The sequence below is a fragment of the Sus scrofa genome, chromosome 3 (assembly GCF_000003025.6).
Source record: "Sus scrofa isolate TJ Tabasco breed Duroc chromosome 3, Sscrofa11.1, whole genome shotgun sequence".
Classification (NCBI taxonomy): domain Eukaryota; kingdom Metazoa; phylum Chordata; class Mammalia; order Artiodactyla; family Suidae; genus Sus; species Sus scrofa.
In genome coordinates, this window is record NC_010445.4 from 25,912,792 (window position 1) to 25,935,404 (window position 22,613).

The window sequence follows — 22,613 nt, forward strand, 5'->3', positions numbered from 1 at the left end:
CCAGATGCTGCGCGTGCAGCCCGCAAAAGACCAAAAAAAAAAAAAAAAGGAAAAAAAGAAGTACAGTTGATTTACAGTGTTGGGTCATTTCTGCTGTACAACAAAGTGAGTCAGTTATACATACACATACATTCTCTTTTAATCTATCTTCTAACATCTGGCTTCCATAGCTTTATACCTCTAAGTGTTCCACATCCTGCACGAAGGAGAGCTGAATCTGAAAATTGGCAAGACACTTTAGCTGCTCAGATCCTAAATTTAGATCCTTGGGGAGGCTCCCCTGCATCCACGGAGCTGGACGGATGCTTACAGAGAGCAGGCGGGACAATTAGATGGGTGGGACCGTTGCCCTTTCAACAGGCGAACAGGCATAAGGGAACACGTGCTTCACGTCCTCCGCAGTGTCATCGGAGGATGGGTCCCGATGGATCTCCTATGAAACCAAACCCCATCAGATTTCTCTCGAGCTTAACTCCATAAATAAATCTGTGCTTTGCAGCACAAGGCAGGGGGAAGAGGCAGAACTCGCAAGCTGCCTGGTTCTGCCTCTCCCTTGCTCGGTGGCCCTGGGGACATGGTTCTGCCTCCCTGTGCCTCAGTTTCTTCATCTGTAAAATGGAGCCTGTAGGGTACCTACTTCAAAGGGCTTCTGAGAAGACTGAGCTGCTACTGAGGAAGTGCCCAGCGTGCTTGCCTCATAGTAGGCACGCAGCGAGGGTGAACAGTGCTTTTTATTATTTTAGAAAAGATGGATAATCTATCTTCCCTTTGTTTGGTTGGTTCCTTGGAAACAGTTCTGTTTACCTTAGACTGACCTTGTCCCTAGAGTGTTTACCAAGCTGGAGGGTTTGGGAAGGGGACTGTTCATTCAAGCAACAGATACTTCTTTGTGTGTGCGTGTTTTGTCTTTCTAGGGCCACACCTGAGGCATATGAAGGTTCCCAGGCTAGGGGTCCATTTGAAGCTGTGGCCACCAGCCTACACCACAGCCACAGCAACGTGGGCTCTGAGCCGCATCTGCGACCTACACCACAGTTCACAGCAGCGCCGGATCCTTAACCCACTGAGCGAGGCCAGGGGTTGAACCTGCAACCTCATGGATGCCAGTCGGGTTTGTTAACTGCTGAGCCACGACGGGAATGCCCTATTTTCTATTTTTTTTATAGTATCCACCCTCACGTGGGTGAGGTAGTCTGTACCTTTATTTTTATTTTTATTCAGCTTTATAAAGCTATACCTCACATACCATACAATTCACTCATTTAAAGGACACAATTCAGTGGTTTTTAGTGGAGTCGCAGACAGGTGCAACCACCGCCGCAATCCAGTTTACAGAATTTTCATCATCCCCCAAGCATCCCCAAAACCTTAAAGCTGTCACTCCTGTTCCCCCAGCCCCCAGGGACCTGATCTATTTTCTGTCTCTATACACGTCCCTATTCTGGACGTGTCATTAATGGAACCGCATAATATGGGGTCTGCCGGATCTGTCTCCTCGCCACTGGACAAGTTTCCAAGTTTGTTTGGTTTCTTTTTTTGGCTGTGCCTGCAGCATGCGGAAGATGGAACCTGCGCCACAGCAATAACCAGAGCCACAGCAATGATAATGCCAGATCCTTAATCTGCTGAGCCGCCAGGGAACTCTAGCTTTCAAGTTTTTCAAAGCATTCAAGTTCTATCCAAGTTCAAACATGTATCATCAGCCTTTCATTGCTTTTTATGGTGTATGAATTCCAGTCCTCTCCCTCAGCCTGCCCGTTCACGGACAGTCAGAAAGGTAGGGTGTGAGACCAGCAAAGGCAGTATGATGTTGTGGAAAGTTCTAATATCCTCAGCTCTGCTTCTGAGCAGCTGCGGACCAAAAGTGAGTGACTTACCCTCTGAGACAATTCCTCCCTTGAAAGATGGAGGTAGTAATCATTTAACCTCATTCAGTTTGTTGGGAAGGTTAAAAATAATATATTGGAGTTCCCGTCATGGCCCATCGGTAATGAACCTGACTAGCATCCATTAGGACACGGGTTCGAGCCCTGGCCTCGCTCAGTGGGTTAAGGATCCGGCGTTGCTGTGAGCTGTGGTGTAGGTCACAGAGGCTAGGATCTGCCATTGCTGTGGCTGTGGCATAGGCTGGCACTGCAGCTCCGGTTCAACCCCTAGCCTGGGAACTTCCATATGCTAAGGGTGAGGCCCTAAAAAGAAAAAAAATACATTGACAGCAGGTAGTAGGCACTCATGAGGTTTTCAGGAGGACCCTGGATCTTTGCAGACACCGGGGCATGGCAGCTAGGGGTTGATGCAACGCTAACCCTGCAGGCTGGACACCAGAGCAGGAGAATTTCCCATCGCCCTTCCTGCTCTTCTTTCAGAAAGAGTCAGCCCTGGGTGTGGCAGAGCCAAGTGTGGTCATAGGAAAAGCCCTCACTCCTCAAATATATGATCATCAGACATCGCCTTGAAACAATCCTGTTCTTTTCCCCTGAAATCTCCTCAACTGCCAGATACCCAATCTTCCCTCCTCACCTCTCCCCAGTTACTCTCTGGCCCTCACCTACCTCACGACACTCTCCCCAGCAAACCCAGAAAGTTTCCCATCTAAGGTTTTCGCCTTCATTCTTTTTTTTTAGTGCAGCGCCTGCAGCATATGGAAGTTCCCAGGCTAGCAAAAGTTCCCAGGCTACAGCTGCACCACCAAAGCAGGATCCAAGCTGCATCTGTGACCTACACCACAGTTCATGGGGCAAAGCCGGATTGTTAACCCAATGAGCAAAGCCAGGGATGGAAACTGTGTCCTCACGGACGCTAGTCAAGGTTGTTACTGCTGAGCCACAACTCCTCATTCTCAATCTTGAGACCAAACTCCCAAACCCAACCACTCCCACCAAGACAATATCCAGTTTTTTAAGGTGTAGATCTGCCTAACAATAGGCCTCTTTGCCCCGGGGCGGGGGAAGGAGCCTTTACAGCAAAGACCTATCGGATTTCCTGTTTTATAGAGATTTCCTGACTCATCTCTTCTCCTTTTCCAAGAAGCAAGCAAGGCCTATCTAGCTGGTAAATTGCAGAGTTGGGCCAGAAGCTCAGATCCCCCACATTTTAATCCAAATGAAATTGTTTGAGAAGAGCCACACAAAGGAAGATGTGGAATCCAAAGCTATTACTGGGATCTTGCCGCTAATCCACAGTATTAGGGTTTTGCTGATGTGGTTACAACCCACTCTCGGCCAAGAATAAACCCATGTAATGCCTTTCTCCCCAGCCTCAGGCCTGACGCATCTTTATACATTTTCCCCAGGAATTCTAATCTGCAGCCAGGATTGAGAACCACTGCTAAATTACCTGGAATCCTTTTTTTTTTTTTTTTTTTTTTTTTGCTTTTCGGGGCTGCACTCATGGCATATGGAGGTTCCCAGGCTAGGGGTCAAATCGAAGCTACCGGTCTATGCCGAGGGATCCGAGCTGCATCTGCGATCTACACCACAGCTCACGGCAACGCCGGATCCTTAACCCACTGAGTGAGGTCAGGGATTGAAGCTGAATCCTCATGGATCCTAGATGGGTTCGTTAACTACTGAGCCACACAGGGAACTCCACCTGGAATACATTTTTGTTTCTTTAAAAGACATGACTAAAACCAGCCTCCAGTTATTGACCATTAACTTTGTGCCAGGGCTCAATTTAATAGGACGCATGGTATTTCGTATTATTTATCCTCACAGGAGCCCTCTGTGACAGGCCCTAACTGTTCCCACATATCAGAGGAGAATACTGGGCTTTGAGAGGATGCCTGCCCTGCCCTGCCCACAATGATGGCAGGAGGCAGGACTCGGTTCATTCAGACCCCAGAATCAGTATGATTATTATTGCTATTATTATTATTATTTGGCAGGGCTGCACTTGCCACATATGGAAGTTCCCAGGCCAGGGATCGAACCCACATCTCTGCAGCAACCTGAGCCACTGCAGTTGGCTCCTTAACCTACTGCACTACAGCAGGAACTCCCCAGAGTCAGTATTCTTCATAACGAGGTATATTAACCATGCGTTGAACACTTATATTACTAATAATAGTTACTATTTATTGATAACTTTTTTTTTAGGGCCACACCCATGGCATATGGAAGTTCTCAGACCAGAGGTCTAATTGGAACTACCGCTGCCAGCCTATGCCACAGCCACAGCAATGCCAGATCTGAGCTTTGTCTGCAACCTACACTGAAGCTCAGGGCAACTCCAGATCCTTAACCTACTGAGCAGAGCCAGGGATCGAATCCACATCCTCATGGATACTTTCGGGTTCCTTACGGCTGAACCACAATGGGAACTCCTTATTGACCACTTATTATGAGCCAGAAACTATTGCAGTTCATTTCATCCTCACGAAAATCCTATGGGTTGGTTATTAACCTTAATCTTTCCATTTTATTGTCATGTAAACTGAGTCACAGGGAAGTTAAGCAACCAGCAATACAGCTGATAAATGGACAACTAATCCACTCTGGTTCCTTGAGCCTTGCAGATATTTATAGATTTATCTAGATGCTACAAAATCATTCTGCATTTACATAACTGCAAAAAAGAATGCTGAATAATGAAGCTAATGGTTGGAAGCATCCATTTAAATAAACAAAAACAAACAGAAGGACAAAAGACAAAAAAAAAATTGGGGATCTCGAGCTTTGGGTGCTTACCATTTAATAAAGGGCATCATCTTTTACTTTTCTTCTTCTTTCTCTCTCTCTCTCTCTTTTTTTTTTTTTTTTTTTTGCTTTTTAGGGCCGCACCCATAGCACATGGAGTTTCCCAGGCTAGGGGTCAAATCGGAGCTATAACTGCTGGCCTACACCACAGCCACAGCAACATGGAATCCAAGCCTTGTTTGCAACCTGCACCACAGCTCACAGCAAAGCTGGATCCTTAGCCTACTGAGCAAGGCCAGGGATTGAACCCACATCCTCATGGATGCTAGTCAGGTTCGCTAACTACTGAGCTGCGATGGGAACTCCATCTTTCACTTTTCATTTCAGTAGAAAGTAAGGGATCTTTGAGCATTTCGGTAAAAGGCGTGTCCTCGTTGTCCAGACTTTGGCAAATGTGAAACAATATGTACAAAAGGTGATGTCATCCTGTCATCCCCACCCACTGGCGAGTGGTAAAAATAGAACTGATGAAAAGTAATACCAAGGCATGAAGTCATTAGATTTCCTTTAGTCACATTTTTATTTCTTTTGTGGGTTAAAATAGAGAAGGAACTAAAGTTTGAGAAGTGAGAGAAAAAATTAAAATGAAATGGACACCTTCGATTTCCAAATAGTCTATTTCTTCTTAAACAGCTATGGTAACATCAAAGCAAGGACCTCACTTAGAATTATTCCTGAGGCATAAGCATTCTCATTTTACAAGGAGGGAAAATGAAGCGCAAAGATCACATCACCCATCAAAAGTTTCAAAGTGACTTAGTGGCATTAAGTATAAATTGCTGCACAGCTTCTGGGTGACAGTAAGAGGACCACTGTCTCATCTGGACATATTTTTATACTTTACCCAGCAATTCCATTTCTAGGAACTGATCCTATAGAAATACTTTTAGAAGTAAGCAAGAATATATCTACAGTGGAGAGGCAGTGTGACAGACTGGGAGTTTAGGGACAGTAGATGCAAATTAGTACATGTAGAATGGATAGGCAATGAGGTCCTGCTGAAGAGCATAGGGAACTATACGCAGTCTCTTGGGAGAGAGCATGATGGAAGATAATAGAAGACCAAGAATGAATATGTAGGTCTGGGTCACATGCGATATAGCAGAAATTGGCACGACATTGTAAATCAACTACATTTTAACTTTAAAAAATTAAAACTGAAAAACAAAAAAGAATATATCTACAAAAATGTCTATGGAGGCACTGTTCATAATACAAGCCAAACTCAGTGGAAACGAATCTGACTAGCATCCATGAGGACGCAGGTTCGATCCCTGGCCTCGCTCAGTGGGTGAAGGATCTGGCATGGCCGCGAGCTGTGGTGTAGGTCACAGACGCGGCTCGGACCCCGCATTGCTGTGGCTGTGGTGTAGGTCTGGAGCTACAGCTCCGATGTGACTCCTAGCCTGGGATTTTAAAAAATTAAACCTCCATATGCTGCAGGTGTGGTCCTAAAAAAAAAAAAAAAAAAAAAAAGACAAAAATTAAAACATAAATAAAAAGTCTGGTACAGACCTATTCTTTTTCTGGAACCACATACACACACACACACACAAAATGAGAGAGATCGATATATATGTGAGATGGAAAGATGTCAATGATATATGTCAAGTGAAGAAAGGAGCAGGTCACAGTCCACTATGTATAATATGCCGCATGTTTATAAATATGTGTGTGCATACATATTTACATATGAACGGGTGGATAAAGAAACCACTCAACGGTGGTAATCTCTAGAAAATAAGTCACTGAAGATTCACCCTTTTTGGTTATCTGATAGATTCTGTTTGCTAGTCACAAAAGGTCGCAGCTATTGCCAGAACCCCCCTTCTGAGCCATAGGCTAGAGTGTTCTCGGCACCTGGGCGCCCCCTTTAGTGGCCAAGCCCTTCACCGCTCCTCATCTGTAGATGGGCAGGGAGTTTGGAAGGAGGGAGAGAGAAACATCCTATCCTTGTTCTCTCACCCCGGCTTCCTGCTCTAATGGAAATGTCTCCCGGGAAGATGGTGATAGATCCTGCAGCCTTTGGACAGGGCACTTGGTCTCCGAATCCCCAAAGCTCCCCTGTTCCAGTGGCCTCATGGTCATTTCAGCTAGTATGTAGGGTGGCAGGCACAGTCAGACATGGCCCCCTGTCTAGCCTGGGGGGTCCTGGGACCCTGCTGGGAAGCTTTGCATGGGGCCAACAAGCCCCATGGGACACATAGCTTAAGGAAACGAAATGCTGTGGCAGGAGATGGACCTAGGTTCCCTAGCATCAGGCAGATCTGGGTTCAAATCCCTGGTCTCTGACCCTCCTTGGCTGCGTGACGGGTGGGAGCTATGTATCCTCCCAGCCCTGCTGCCATGGCGATACTATCTCTCTCTGGGAGAGCAGGTATGAGGACTACAGGGCCTGGCACGCAGTGCATGCTCCCTAAATTATAGCTACCCCTGAGTTCCAGACATCCTTCTCTGCTCTAAGATCTAAGTTCCAGGATCATCCTAAGGTCACAAGCAGGTGGTATGGTCAAGGTAAAGTGCTTATTTTAAGAATATCCTTGGAGTCCTCACTGTGGCTCAGTGGTAACGAGGCCGACCAGTAGCCATGAGGACACTAGGGTTTGATCCCTGGCCTCACGCAGTGCGTTAAAGATCTGGTGTTGCTGTGAGCTGTGGTGTAGGTTGCAGATGAGGCTTGGATCCCATGTTGCTGTGGCTGTGGAATAGGCCGGCAGTTGGAACTCCAATTTGACTCCTAGCCTGGGAACTTCCATATGCCACAGGTGCATCCTTTAAAAAAAAAAAAAAGAAAAAAAAGGGGGGGGAATATCCTTAAAACCCCAATAGTTAATATTTGTCATTAAAATCTAAACTGAAAATGCTAGATTTAAAATCAGGACAAGAGAAGTTCCCATCGTGGCTCAGTGGTTAACGAATCCGACTAGGAACCATGAGGTTGTAGGTTCGATCCCTGGCCTTGCTCAGTGGGTTAAGGATCTGGCATGGCCGTGAGCCATGGTGTAGGTCACAGATGTGGCCCGGATCCAGAGTTGCTGTGGCTCTGGTGTAGGCTGGGGACTACAGTTCCGATCAGACCTAGCCTGGGAACCTCCATATAACCGCGATTGTAGCCATAGAAAAGACCAAATAATAATAATAATAATAATAATAATAATAAGGACAAGAAAGTTCTCTGCTTTTTACCCCGCTGCCACTCAGGCCTTTATCTTTTCCTTCTGGAAGCAAATGGCCCTCTAAGAAATGCATTATATTTAGGGAAAGGGTGATGTTGACTACATTACAGTGTCTTCTTTATGAGACAGAAATCAGCTCCAGGGATAAGCTTCCAAGAAACTTAAAATCTTCTGGACAAAATGAACAATGCAACAATCCTATTTCCTTCATTGCTGTGGCTTCCAGGAAGCTTAGCCCCAATTCCTATTTATTGTAGGAACAGTTTTTTTAATGTTATTATTCACATTGCAAAATATATTAGGGAAGGGCCCAGCGTTTCCTGAACCACTGACTTGTCTTTTTTTTAAATGGACGCTACGAATTATGTAACAGACCTGATTTCTCTCTTTACTTTGTCTCTAAGAAATCTCTAGCAAGTATAGGCCTTGGAGTAAGTATTTTGTTTACTGCATTTAACGGCTTTATTTTTTTCTCTACTCTTAATTTTTCCTTAATCCAGTTATCACCCTTAACCTAAAAAATTACATTATATTTGTTTCTGAAAGTTACTATAAACTAACTCTTGGAATGAGGAAGGCAAATAAAAGTAAATAATCTATTTCTTTTGACAGGTCCGCTCCCCCTGCCTCTTTCTATAAAGGTTTTCAAAGAGTATTTACACAAATATACAGAATACACACACATATGAAAATTGTAATCTGATATTGTGTGTGTGTGTATGTATGTATTTAATGTAATCTGACGTTAAGTGAGCAATTTCCATGATTTCTTTCTCTTTATACTAGATTTCCAAATAAAATATGACCATGCAGTTACCAAACATATTTGAAAACCATTACCAACTACATGAAGCTAAAAATATGCTATTAATCAAGCTGGGATTTTTGATCATATCTCGAAAATGACTCTTGGCATCTTCTTTTGGATGCTACTGGCTGTAACTCTTGTCATACATTTTAAACATAATTTCTGCAATTGTCCCCGTGGATAGAGACTTGAGGATAACTTCACACCATTTTTGTCCTAGAAGAAAATCCTGTTTGGGACAGTCTCTGACTCAGTGTAACGTGAGACAGGCTATAAATGACCACGGTTCTACCCCCACAGCTGACACTTCTCTCCGTCACATCTCCTGTCTGCAGCAAGGTTGCTCTAAGGAATGAACTTGGCAAAATTCATTCCTACTATAAATACCAGAGCACAATTCGGACAAAATGGCATCCACTGGGGGAAAAAAAAAAAAAAGTTTGTTTGCAGGATTTGAACATAGACGAGCTTGTAGCTTTTTTTTTACAGGAGGGTGAAAACCCATTTGTTATTCGCAATCACTCCCCTTTTTGTCTTTCCTGCGAATCTAAAGGAGAATTACATGTGCTTAACATTCTGCTTTCAAATTGTTTCATCAGAGAGCTTTGATTACGGGGTCACCTTGGCTGGGGGCTGGGGGGTTATTCTCCAAACCTCCACAATACCCAGATGCAGAAGGTTTAAAATAGGAAGGAACTCTGGAGGTGTGCATGCAGTGAACAAAAGGATTCAGCTCGGTGACCTTGAAGGGGACAAAAAGTTCTACTTGATGGGTGGCAGGTTGCCACAATTCAGTCCCTACCCAAGGGCTTCAGCTGATGCAAACACACAAATAGCAAGAACCCACCACCCAGGTCACAGGACATTGGACAAGCTGTATGGCATGTTCAGGATTCTAGAGAAGTTTGGGTCTGAGGATGGAATCTCTTTGCAGCTGTCCTCAGGGTTAGGATGCGGGACCGAGAAAGGGAGTGCCTGGGCCCCATCCTAGCCCTCCCCTGGTTATGCGATCTTGGCAAGTCCCTTGACTGGGCCTCTACTTATTCATCTATAAAATCAAAGCCAGAGCACCATCCACCAAATATGTACAGACCGACGCCTGCTCTGGGCCAGGTGTGGGGACATCATGGTGAATAAAACAAACACAGTCCCCGCATGGAACCCTGTGGAGCTTAGAGTCTAGGGGAGGAAATCAATATAAAACTGCTTGAAGCACATAGATATTTTATTTTACTTTATTTTATTTTTTGTCTTTTAGGGCCGCACCTGTGGGATATGTAGGTTCCCAGGCTGGGGTCCAGTCGGAGCTACAGCTGCCGGCCAACATCGCAGCCACAGCAATGCAGGGTCTGAGCCGTGTCTTTGACCTACACCACAGCTCAAAGCAACGCCGGGTCCTTTACCCACTGAGCGAGGAGGCCAGGGATCGAACCTGCAAGCTCATGGTTCCTAGTCAGATTCGTTTCTGCTGAGACACGACGGGAACTCCACGAAGCACATAGGATGACAATAATGGGAGTTCCCGTCGGGCGCAGTGGTAACGAACCTGACTAGGATCCATGAGGACACGAGTTCAATCCCTAGCCTCACTTGGTGGGTTAAGGATCCTGCATTGCCATGAGCTGTGGTGCAGGGCACAGATGAGGCTTCGATCTGATGTTGCTGGGGCTGTGGTGTAGGCCGGCAGCTGTAGCTCCGATTGGACCCCTAGCCTGGGAACCTCCATATGCTGGTGGGTGCGGCTCTAAAAAGCAAAATAAGTAAATAAGTAACAATGACAATAACTTTTATGGGAACCGTCTGCCAGGACTCTCAAGATCATCTCTTGCAACACTTTAACGACCGTGTAAGATAGGGCAATTATTAGTCCCGTTTTGCGTGTAGGAATAATGAGGCATAACGACAGTAATAAATCAAGGTCACACACAGATAAAAGTGAAAGGGTTCCTAGGGCAAGTCTGGCCAACTCCTAAACCCAGCCCTTCACACTCTGTGCTGTTCTGACTTCTTTTTTTTAAAAAAATAACTTTATTGAGGCATAACTGACATACAGTTAACATGCACATATGTAAATATTTGATATGTTTTTTGGTCCTATGTCTTTTATTTTTATTAGAGTGTAGTGGATTTACAGTGTTGGGTCAATTTCGGGGGTTGGTAGATGCAAACTGCCTTCCTCCTTAACTGACCGCAGATCTGGGGACCGTGAGTCCCCCGCCCCACTCCCTACCCCAGCCAAGGGCCATTTCACACTCTCGTCGTCATTGCTGAATTTTACTCATGAGTTCATATGAGAGCATTTATGGAAAACCTCCTCTTGTTTGGAAAGCACTGCTCCTTCTGGAGCCCTCGAGGGTGGGAAGGTGGCGAGGGCCATGGGCCGTGGGTGATGGAGATGGGGCGGCCCTCCCTCTGCCTGCATTAAACCGCCTTAAACCCAGCCCGCTCAGCCAGCCGCACAGCAAGGCAACCCCATCAGGGAGCCCACAGCAAAATCAACGCAAAAGAATAGTAAAGACAGAAATAAAGAGGCCCACTGCAGGCACTTCTCCTGACCTTTCAGCTGATTACTACCCTGATTGTCTTCCCATTTTGAAATGAAAGGAACTGGATGTTATGCTGGGACCAGCCTGCCAAACAGTGACCATCACAGCTCAGGCTGCTGCTGCCTTGCTGCCCTTTTTTTTTTTTTTTTTTTTTTTTTTTTTTTTTTTGGCTTTGTTGGGCCATACCCACGGCATATGGAGGTTCCCAGGGTAGGGGTCGAAGTCGAATCGGAGCTGCAGCTGCTGGTCTATGCCACAGCCCCAGCGATGCGGGATCGGAGCCCCACCTGCGACCTGCACCACAGCTCAGGGCAACACCATATCCTTAACCCACTGATAGAGGCCAGGGATCAAACCTGCAACATCATGCTTCCTAGTCGGATTCATTAACCCCTGTGCCACGAAGGGAGCTCCTATAGTAACTTGAAGTTTAAAAATTAAAAAAGGACGGAAGCAAATAGGACAGAAGGGTGACACATGACAGGTGGTGGGTGCTTGTCCTGTTCTTCGTACTTCAATGTGTGTATGTGTCTGATTTCTCAGAAAAGGGAGGGAGTAGAATAAGACACCATTTAGGATCAGACACACAATCAACAGCTTAGAAGGGTCATCACATGGGTGGAAAACCCATCACATTGATGGATGTGTTTCCATCAATGATGCGAAACACTCTTTCCAAAATATGGGTAATTCTCAATGTCTTGTAGCTTAAAACGAGAGAGAGAGAGAGAGATGTGCAGACACAGGATGATCCCGAACGTGTCCCTGAGTGACAGGAATGGCCATGGAAATGATAGCGCATCACCGCTGTTGTTTCAGAGCAAAATTTTAACACGTGACCCCTTCCCAGACCCAAACTGAGTTCCATGCAGACACGTGGGCTTCCTTCTGCAGCCTGGGATAAGACTCGGGCTTTTCCTGCACAAACTAAAGGCTGTGGATGAAGCCACTGACCTTTATTTTCCTGTTTGGTCCAGAATATTTTGACTCGCTCTCGGATGTACTTGTCCTCACGCAGTTTCTTCTGCCACTGACGCAATTCTTGAATCTCAGGATCACAGCGAACCTGGAAGATCACCGCAGAGCTTTAGCTCCCTGTCTACACACTTCGACACTTGTGTTTGTTAACCCTGCATGGAAAGTCCTTTACAAACTGCCGGAGGGACTTTTGATTATAGCGGAGTCATTGTTCTAAATGAATTACCTGTACTCCTGAAGCTTATGTAATAGTTCAGAGTAAATGAGGCCACATGAAGTTCTCATGGGAGGCTGAGAACTTTCTAGATCAGTGCTGTCCAATAGAAATAGAATGTAGCCACGTGTGCACTTTTAAATTTCCTCTCAGAGAGTTCCCGTGCGGTGCAGAGGAAATGAATCTGACTAGTATCCATGAGGATGCGGGTTCCATCTCTGGCCTCGCTCAGTGGGTTAAGGATCTGGCATTGCCATGAGGTCGAAGACGTGGCTTGGATCCTGTGTTACTGTGGATGTGGTACAGGCCGGCAGCTGTAGCTCTGATTGGACCCCCGGCCTGGTAACTTCCATATGCCGTGGGTGCGGCCCTAAAAAGCAAAAAACAAAATAAATAAATAAATAGATAAATTTCCTTTCAGTATACTTTCATTATTTTTAAAAAAGGTTTATTTACTTTTGAAGTATGAGTGACATACAACATCTTGTTAGTTTCAGGGGTACAACACAGTGATTTTGAAAAGTTTTCATTATACTTCATTTCCCATTTTCTGTCAATTTCTGTTGTACAGCAAAGTGACTTGGCTATGCATATATATATACATGCTTTTTCTCACATTATCCTCCGTCCTGTTCTATCACAAGTGATTAGATATATGGTTCCCTGGGCCAGGCAGCAGGATCCCACTGCCCATCCACCCCAAATGCAAGAGTTGGCATATCCTAACCCCAGACTCCCAGTCCATCCCACTCCCTCCCCTCGTCCCGGCACACCCAAGCCTGTCCTGCCTGGTCATGATCTTTTCCAACACGGCGATCTGATGTTAACACGCGTTATGAAGCGAGCGCCGCAGCACGTCTCGTAACTACCTGTCGGCATTCAAAATCAGGATGGTATTACTGGCTGTATTCCTTATGCTGCAGGCTACATCCTCACGCTGATCTATTTTATAGCTAGAAATTTGTGTGTCTTAATCCCCTTCACCTATTTTGCCCATTTCCCCCCCGCGCCCCCGCTTCCCGGGCAACCATGAGTTGGTCTTCCGTATCTGGGAGTCTATTTCTGGGTTTTTTTGTTTGTGTGTTCATTTGGTGTTTTAGGTTCCACCGTGTAAGTGAGGAACTTAAGTGTCTAATAGGAGACACAGGTGATACAGGAGCAGGACCGACACTCCTCTCACTCAGAATAATAGCCCCTTATCAGATATATGATTTGCAAGTATTGTCTCCCATTCCGTAAGTTTTCTTTTTACTCTCTCTCTCTCTCTTTTTTTCTTGCTTTTTAGGGCCACACCCACAGCATATGGAGGTTCCCAGGCTAGGGGATCCAATCAGAGCTGTAGCCGCCGGCCTACACTAGATCCACAGCAATGCGGGATCTGAGCCACGTCTGCGACCTATACCACAGCTCACCAGCTCACGGCAACGCCAGATCCTTAATCCAATGATCGAGGTCAGGGATAGAACCTGCAATCTCATGGTTCCTAGTTGGATTTGTTTCCGATGCGTCATGACAGGAATGCCCCTTTTTACTCTCTTTGATGCACAAAGTTTTTAATTTTGATGAAGTCCAATTTGTCTATTTTTTTTCCTTGTTGTTTGTGCTTTGGGTTTCCCATCTAAGGAACCACTGCTGAATCCAAGGTCATAAAAATTTACTTCTATATGTTCTTACAAGGTGTATAATTTTAGCTCTTCTATTTAGCTCTCTGATCCATTTTGAGTTAATTATTGTATATGGTATAAGGTTAGAGTCCAACTTAACTCTTCAGCATGTAGACTTCCTGTTTTCCCAGCACCGTTTGTTAAAGAGACAATTATTTCCCCAACTGAATAGTCTTGGGACACTTGTCAGGAATTCATTGACCACAGATGCATGGGTTCATTTCTGAACTTTCAGTTCTGTTCCCACAATGTTTTTTTTTTTTTTAATTAAAATTTATTGACCTTCTAAATAAGGTATGGAGATTATGACTAAAGCTTAGTATATAGTTATTAAATCCTAACATATTCAATACCACTTTCAATTTAGCATATGAATTACTTCCCCAAATGCTCATCACAGCTAAAATCAAGGAATATTTTTAAAATGTGGCAGTGTTGTCACATTGTAAATCTACTGGAAATCCAAAGAGATTTGCCTGTGAGGACCTTGAAATAAAAGAGCAAGCAGGAGTTCCCGTCGCAGCTCATCAGAAAGGAATCTGACTAGCATCCATGAGGACACAGGTTCGATCCCTGGTTTCACTCAGTGGGTTAAGGATCCGGCATTGCTGTGAGCTATGGTGTAGGTCATAGACGTGGCTTGGATCCTGTGTTGCTGTGGCTGTGGTGTAGGCTGGCAGCTGCAGCTCCGATTCGACTCCTAGCCTGGGAACCTCCATATGCTGTGGGTGTGGCCCTAAAAAGCAAAAAAAAAAAAAAAAAAAAAAAGAGCAAGCAGCAAAATTTATTTAGATCCAGCTCCATCACTAAAATATGGAGGTCCAGTAGACCCATTTAAACGGTTCAGTACTGCAGAATCTGCAGGTGGTTGAATCCAGGGATGCAGCACTTTGGGTACCGGTGGACAATGATGCCACTTAAGCTTCCTCCCATTTTGGTATCCGCCCAGGTCCTGGAACCGATCCCCACAGATACCAAGGGATGATTTAAAAATTTTTTTTAAATTTCAGTTTCAAAGCAAGAACAACAAATTAAAAGTGGTAGGGGGCCCACTCACGACAAAGTTGCAGACATGAACAGCCTTTCACCTTCTACTTTCTGGACTAGTTTCCCAAGAGTCCTGTTGTCTTCTAGAAGGGTTCTCCCGTGGGATTTTATAACCACAGATCTTGAGGAGAAATGTTGGGGTTGGGGTGACCTCAATCACCCTTCCTCAAAGTTCCTAGGTTCTTTATGCAGATGGACCCAAAGCACCCCCAGAGCTCTACTCAGCAAGAGGAATTTGGAGAACTGACTTATCACACTTAAGAAATAGAAAAGTTCTTTCTATTCCTCCATCTCCCAGCGCATGGGGTATGGAGTACCTCACTTGTTTTAAGAAACTCCTCAAGTGGGGTTTTTCTGTTGTTCCAAAATGAAGAAGACTGTTTGCAGCTAAATCTATAAACGAAAAGCTATTCTCACTTTAAACAAAGTACAGTTTGTCTATAAATGTATATTTTTAAAATTACATATGTATAAAGTACTCTATATGTATCTACCTATAAATTATCGTTATATGAGTTCCAGAGAATAAAAAATGAGCCCCTGTGTGTGTCATGGACTATAAGGTAATCCCTCAAATCTTTTAAATTACAAACTGATGTTTTTACAGTGTTTCCTAAAGTCTTACGTTCACAAGATGAGGTACCATCAGCATCTCTGTTCCGACTAGGACGGAAGCTCTGGTCTGAGCAAGCCCAAATCCTCCGAAGGGGCCCAAAAGAGGGTTATTCACAGCTTTCCCACAGGCTTCTGTTTATCCAAGTGCACAGAAATCCCTATATTTCTGCCCTGTGACAACTGATACCCTTAAGGAGAATAAACGCGAAGGATCTCCTGAATCCTCAAAGAAAGGTTAACACCAGTTAGAATCAGAAAGTTGACTGTATTTTATTATAGGCAAGTTCTGTTCTTACAATTGGCTTATTCTTTTTTTTTTTTTTTTGGCTTTTTTGCCTTTTCTAGGGCCGATCCCGCGGCATATAGAGGTTCCCAGGCTATGGGTCCAATCGGAACTATAGCTGCCAGCCTACACCAGAGCCACAGCGACTCAGGATCCAAACCGCGTCTGTGACCAACACCACAGCTCACAGCAATGCCAGATCCTTAACCCACTGAGTGAGGCCAGGGATCGAACCTGCAACCTCATGGTTTCTAGTCAGATTCGTTAACCACTGCGCCACAACGAGAACTCCGCAATTGGTTTATTCTTAAAGTTTAGAAGGAGACACACGGAGTGTGGGTTCCTCCAGGGAGAAATGTGATGGCAGGGTGGGGGAGGGGCACAGAGGGGGGACTGTCACTTTTCACTCCACACTCCCCAGGGAGCATATGTCGTTTTAGGAATACAGTTGTTTAAAGTTTCAGTAACAGACTGCTGAGAGGCAAACAAAAGCCCTTTTCTTTTTCTTCTTCTTTTTTTTTTTTTCTTTTTTGCTTTTTAGGGCCGCACCCAAGGCATATGGAGGTTCCCGGGCTAGGGGTCCCATCGGAGCTACAGCTGCCAGCCTACACCACAGCCACAGCAACGCCGGATCCTTAACCCACTGAGCGAGGCCAGGGATCGAACCCACATCCTCATGGGGATGCTAGTCAGACTGTTCCCGCTGCGCCACAACAGGAACTCCAGAAGTTCTTTAACTTAAAAATAATGGATGGTTTTTGCTAAGATTCCTTGAAACTCTCAATTACCTAAATAGTCAACCAACAGAAACACCCATTTTCCCCCTCATTCTGGAAGCCTGCGGTTGCTCTCCGGGTTCTGTTGACCAGGGTAGGGTGATGCTCCCCTGTTTGGTCAGAGACCCATCATCTTTGCTTTGATTTCCTTCATTCTGAGCCGGGGACTGCTATTTACCACTGCGGAATAGCACAGCCGTGTTAGTTAACGTCTCGTTGCCAGGAAAGCCTGGATCCCCAGAGAAGGTCTTTGTGAGCTCTGGGAAAAGCACGCACCCATTGAACGGGGCTAATCCCCGTCATTATTGTCCTGATTAGGGAATCAGTATAAATGGCCGGGGTTGCGCCAATCAGCAAATACCACAGAGGGCAGGGTAATCTTTAACGCATAAACAATTTCATTGCAAAACAAAGGCTCCCTTATGAGTGGCTTTCTGCTTTGACTTCTTTAAATTACCACGTGGAGTCCATCTGCTCTTGCGGATAGGCACACAGAGTTTTATATGTGTTACTGTGTACTTGACTTCGGGCAGAGACCGGGAAGAAAACACCATTTTATGGATGTGAATTTTTTTTTTTTTTTTTTTTGGTCTTTTCTAGGGCCCCACCTGCAACATATGGAGGTTCCCAGGCTAGGGGTCTAATTGGAGCTGTAGCTGCTGGCCTACACCACAGCCACAGCCACAAAGGATTGGAGCTGCATCTTCAACCTACACCACAGCTCAGGGCAACATAGGATCCTTAACCCACTGAGTGAGGCCAGGGATCGAACCCTCAACCTCATGGTTCCTAGTTGGATTCACTAACCCCTGAGCCACGATGGGAACTCCTAAATTTTTTCTTTTTAATGCCCCTTAAGATAGCAAATCTTAAGAGTTCTCATCACAAGGAAAAAAGTTTTGTTGGTTTTTTTTTTTTTTTTTTTTTTTTTTGTCTTTTTCTAGGGCTGCATGTGCAGCATATGGAGGTTCCCAGACTAGGGGTCTAATTGGAGCTGTAGCTGCTGGCCTACACCACAGCCACAGCCACAAAGGATTGGAGCTGCATCTTCGACCTACACCACAGCTCAGGGCAACATAGGATCCTTAACCCACTGAGTGAGGCCAGGGATCGAACCCTCAACCTCATGGTTCCTAGTTGGATTCACTAACCCCTGAGCCACGATGGGAACTCCTAAATTTTTTCTTTTTAATGCCCCTTAAGATAGCAAATCTTAAGAGTTCTCATCACAAGGAAAAAAGTTTTGTTGGTTTTTTTTTTTTTTTTTTTTTTTTTTGTCTTTTTCTAGGGCTGCATGTGCAGCATATGGAGGTTCCCAGACTAGGGGTCAAATCGGAGCTGTAGCCACCAGCCTATGCCACAGCCACAGCAACTCGGGATCTGAGCCACGTCTGCGACCTACACCACAGCTCATGGCAACGCCGGATCCTTAACCCACTGAGCAAGGAGAGGGATCGAACCCTCAACCTCATGGTTCCTAGTTGGATTCGTTAACCACTGAGCCATGACAGGAACTCTGAAAAAAGTTTTTATATTTCTTTAATTTTCTATCTATATGAGATGATGGACGGTCTCTAAACATCTCGTGGTCATCATTTTACATGTGTGTAAGTCAAAGCATTATCCTGCACACCTTAAACTTGTACAGTGCTGTATGTCAATTACAACTCCATAAAACTGGAAGGAAAAAAAAAAAGAAAGAAACAGAAATAACACCCCCTCCAAATGCCCAGCAACCAATCGACTTCTCCTAATTATGTATTCCTTCAATGAAAGCCAGTACAGGGTACCAGACTGGTGAAGAAGGCCAACTCCAGATCAGAAAGCCTGAAGGGAATCTCAGTTCTGTGAATGACAAACTGAAACCTTGAGCAAGTTGCCTAAACTCTCTGAGCCTCTTTCCTCATCTGGAAAATTGGGATAATGCAAATATTCGCTTCATTGGGTCAGTGTGAAAACAAGATGAGATACTGTCTGGCATAGAGTAAAGCTCTCAATGTGTTAGCGATTTCTTCAATCAACGAGGACAGGCGTGAGAATAATCTGAATTCAGCTCTGAGGTTGCCTCTACAGTGGCTGTGCGGATATGGGGCCAAGCGGCTGAAGAGCCAGTGAGTCATAAACTTGAAAGTGAGGCCTTCTCCAGGGGTGGACAAATCATTGAATGCATAGAGGGTCTCATCATTGTCTAACTCCAGGCACTGGACAGCTGCGAGAGAGGAAACGGGGCTGTGGGTTGGGGACTGCAGGCAGGAAAGGAGCCTGAGGCTGCCCGGGACGCCAGCATTTCCCTTCACAGATCTATACCTCTGAATTCCTCTTAGCTCAGTTGTTTTCTTGCTTCTTGGCAAAAGAGACAAAAACACAGCAGTAGAGCGGTCCTCTCTGGATGACTCCCCAGAGTTTTTCTAATTGCTTGGGAGGAAGATACTTATTTAGTTGCAGCGAAGATGCTGAAGAAGTTAACACAATGGACAGCCGTTCCTCAGTGCTCCCAAGGGTAAACCTCCAACTTGGTGTGAAATGCCTTGTGGGAGTTCCTACTGTGGCTCAGCGGTTAAGGAACCTGACTGGCATCCATAAGGAGGTGGGTTTGATCCCTGGCCTTGCTCAGTGGGTTGAGGATCTCACTGTGAGTTATGGTGTGGATTGCAGATGTGGTTCAGATCCCTCGTTGCTGTGCTGTGGTGTAGGCCGGCAGCTACCGCTCCAATTTGTCCCCTAGCCTGGGAACCTCCATATGCCGAGGGCGCGGCCGTAAAAAGACAAAAAAAAGTTCCTCATTGCATCCCTGTCATGGCCTGACATCCTAATGATCACGCCGAAGGATTTCACACTCTAGAAAGGCAGATTTCAATGTAAAGGAAATCTGTGTCCATGAAATCTCTTTCTTTTCTTTTCTTTTTTGGTCTTTTGTTCTTTTAGGGCTGCACCTGAGGCATATGGAGGTTCCCAGGCTAGGGGTCTAATCAGAGCTGTAGCTGCCAGCCTACACCACAGCCACAGCAATGCCAGATCCGAGCCGTGTCTGCGACCTACACCACAGCTCACAGCCACGCCGAATCCTTAACCCACTGAGCAAGGCCAGGGATCGAGCCCACAACCTCATGGTTCCTAGTTGGATTCGTTTCCGCTGCACCACAACGGGAACTCCCTATGAAATCTCTTTCGATTGCCTACTGAAATATTCAATTTTCTCTCTGTAAATAAGCTTTGTGATTTCTTCTCAGATCTTTGGCAAAACCAAACAATGTTGGTTTCATTCTGGTGGTTTTGAGTGTTTTTTATTGTTTTTAGGAACTAATTATAAAAACCTGCAGATATCACATATTTCCCGGTATTATAGAAACCCAGATATTCATCTGTGGTATGATCGTATGCCTCAGAGGAGTTACCCAGGGCTTTCAGGAAGGATTAGAAGTGTTCAGAACAGCAGTTTTTTTTTTTTTTTCCTGCAGCTGTAGCATATGGAAATTCTAGTCAGGGATTGGAGCCAAGCCTCCACAGTGACCTAAGCTGCTTCAGAGACAATGCCAGATCCTTAACCCACTGCACTACAGCAGAAACTCCTAGAGCAGCATTTTTATTTATCAATTGTTTCTTCTAGTTTTGTTGAGATATAATTGACACATAGCACTGTGCAAGTTTGTGTTCAACATAATGATCTGACTTAACTACATCATGAACGAATTGCCACAGGAAGTTTAATGAACATCCACAATTTTATATAGATAGAAAATTAAAGAAATTAAAAAAATTTTTTTCCTTGTGATCAGAACACTCAGGATTTACTCTCTCTCTCTCTTTCTTTTTTTTTAGTCTTTTTAGGGCCACACCCTAAAAAGACCAAAAAAGAATATGAAAGCTCCTAGGCTAGGGGTCTAATCGGAGCTGAAGCTGCCGGCCTACATCACAGCCACAGCAACGCAGGATCCAAGCCATGTCTGTGACCTACACCACAGCTCACAGCAATGCCAGATCCTTAACCCACTGAGCGAGGCCAGGGATCAAATCTTCATCCTCATGGATACTAGCTGGGTTCATAACTGCTAAGCCACAATGGGAACTCCCAGGATTTACTCTTTTAATTTTCATATATAACATACAGTGTTAATTATATTTATCATATTGTACATTACATGCCTAGCACTTATTTTTTTTAATAATTTCTTTTTTCTTCAGCCTACCCCACAGCCGCAGCAACACTGGATCCAAGATGTATCTGTGACCTACACTGCAGTTTGTGGCAATGCCATATCCTTAACGCACTGAGCGAGGCCAGGGATCGAACCGGCATCCTCACAGATGCTAGTAGGGTTCTGAACCTGCTGATCTACTACAGGAACTCCTGGAGGAGTATTTTCTAAAATGGTGGGTGGTAATGAGAAGCAAATTTAATTTAGTTGGTTGTGAATAGAATTTTTTTTAAGTCTGATAGAAAATAACAGGTTATTCCTTTATCATTAAGGATGCTCTTTATCTCCAGTTATGCCTTTTGTCTTAAAGTCTATTTTATCTGATATTAATAATGCAAGATGAAGTTCCTGTTGTGGCGCAGCAGAAACAAATCCAACTAGCATCCAGGAGGGCACAGGTTCGATCCCTGGCCTTGCTCAGTGGGTTAAGGACCCAGCGTTGCCTCGAGCTGTGGTGTAGGTCGCAGCCACAGCTTGGATCCCGCATTGCTGTGGCTGTGGTGTCGGCCAGCAGCTGTAGCTCCGATTCAACTCCTAGCCTGGGAACCTCCATATGCCGAGGGTGTGGCTCTAAAAAGCAAAAAAAAAAAAAAAAAAAAAAAAAAAAAGCAAGATCCATTTTCCTTTTGGGTGGTATTGGTATTGTATATCTTTTTCCATCTCTTTACTTTTATCTCTTCTGGGTCATTTTTGTGCTGCTTGTACCTCTAGCATAGAGGCAGGTTTCTTCTCAATCCAATCTGGAAATCAGAGAGGCCCTTATTCTATCTACATTTACTGTGGTTGTAATACAGTTGAATGGATCGCCCTCACTTCTTCTTTTTAAATTTATCATGCTGTTTTGTATCCTTTCTTGCTTTCTATTGTATTGAGTTCTGGATCCCACTTTTTTCTTTCTGCTGATTTGTTATTTCAGATTCTATTTTCTTTCTTTAATCTGTTGTTATAATATAATAAACACCTTAAAGTAAAAACTAATCTGTCCAGCCTCCCTTCAAACAATTACAAGGATTTTAGGATATTTTAACTCCAATTTTCTTACTAGAAACTTGGGTTATGATTGTCGTCTAGAATCATTTCCCCTCATGTATCCCTCATTCATGTGTGTGTGTTATATTATATTGTGTTATATGTGTACATATGTTGTATATTTGTGTATGCTAGTCAATGCGTACACATGTATATTATAATAATACATATAATAGTCAATGCCGATTTAGATTTATCAGCTTCTCCATTCACCATTGTTTCTTGCATTCCAGTCCCACACCTTCTTTATGGGTTCAATTTCCTTCTTTTTTGTTTTTGTCTTTTTAGGGCATACGGAGGTTCCCAGGCTAGAGGTCGAATTGGAGCTGTAACTGCCAGCCTACACCACAGCCACAGTAATGCTGGATTCAAGCCACATCTTGGTTTTACACCATAGCTTTCGGCTTAACCTACTGAGTGAGGCCAGGGATGGAATCCACATTCTCAGGGACATTGTGTGGGGTTCTTAACCCGCTGAGCCACAGTGGGAACTCCTCAAATTTCCTTCTATGTGAAGAACCTCATTTAGCAGTTCTTTCAGGGAGAGATGTGTTTGAAAATGTCTTTACCCTGGTTCTTAAATG

General features: G+C 44.6%; 1 protein-coding gene across 2 annotated transcripts in view; it reads right to left on the reverse strand.

Annotated features, from left to right (window-relative positions):
- Nucleotides 1-22,613, reverse strand: part of IQCK (IQ motif containing K) — a 124,837-nt gene that overhangs the window by 15,505 nt on the left and 86,719 nt on the right. For both annotated transcript variants that reach the window (XM_021086532.1, XM_021086533.1), the window contains exon 8: nucleotides 12,182-12,293. In XM_021086532.1, the coding sequence (XP_020942191.1) occupies nucleotides 12,182-12,293 (112 nt within the window). The remainder of the gene's footprint in view (nucleotides 1-12,181; nucleotides 12,294-22,613) is intronic.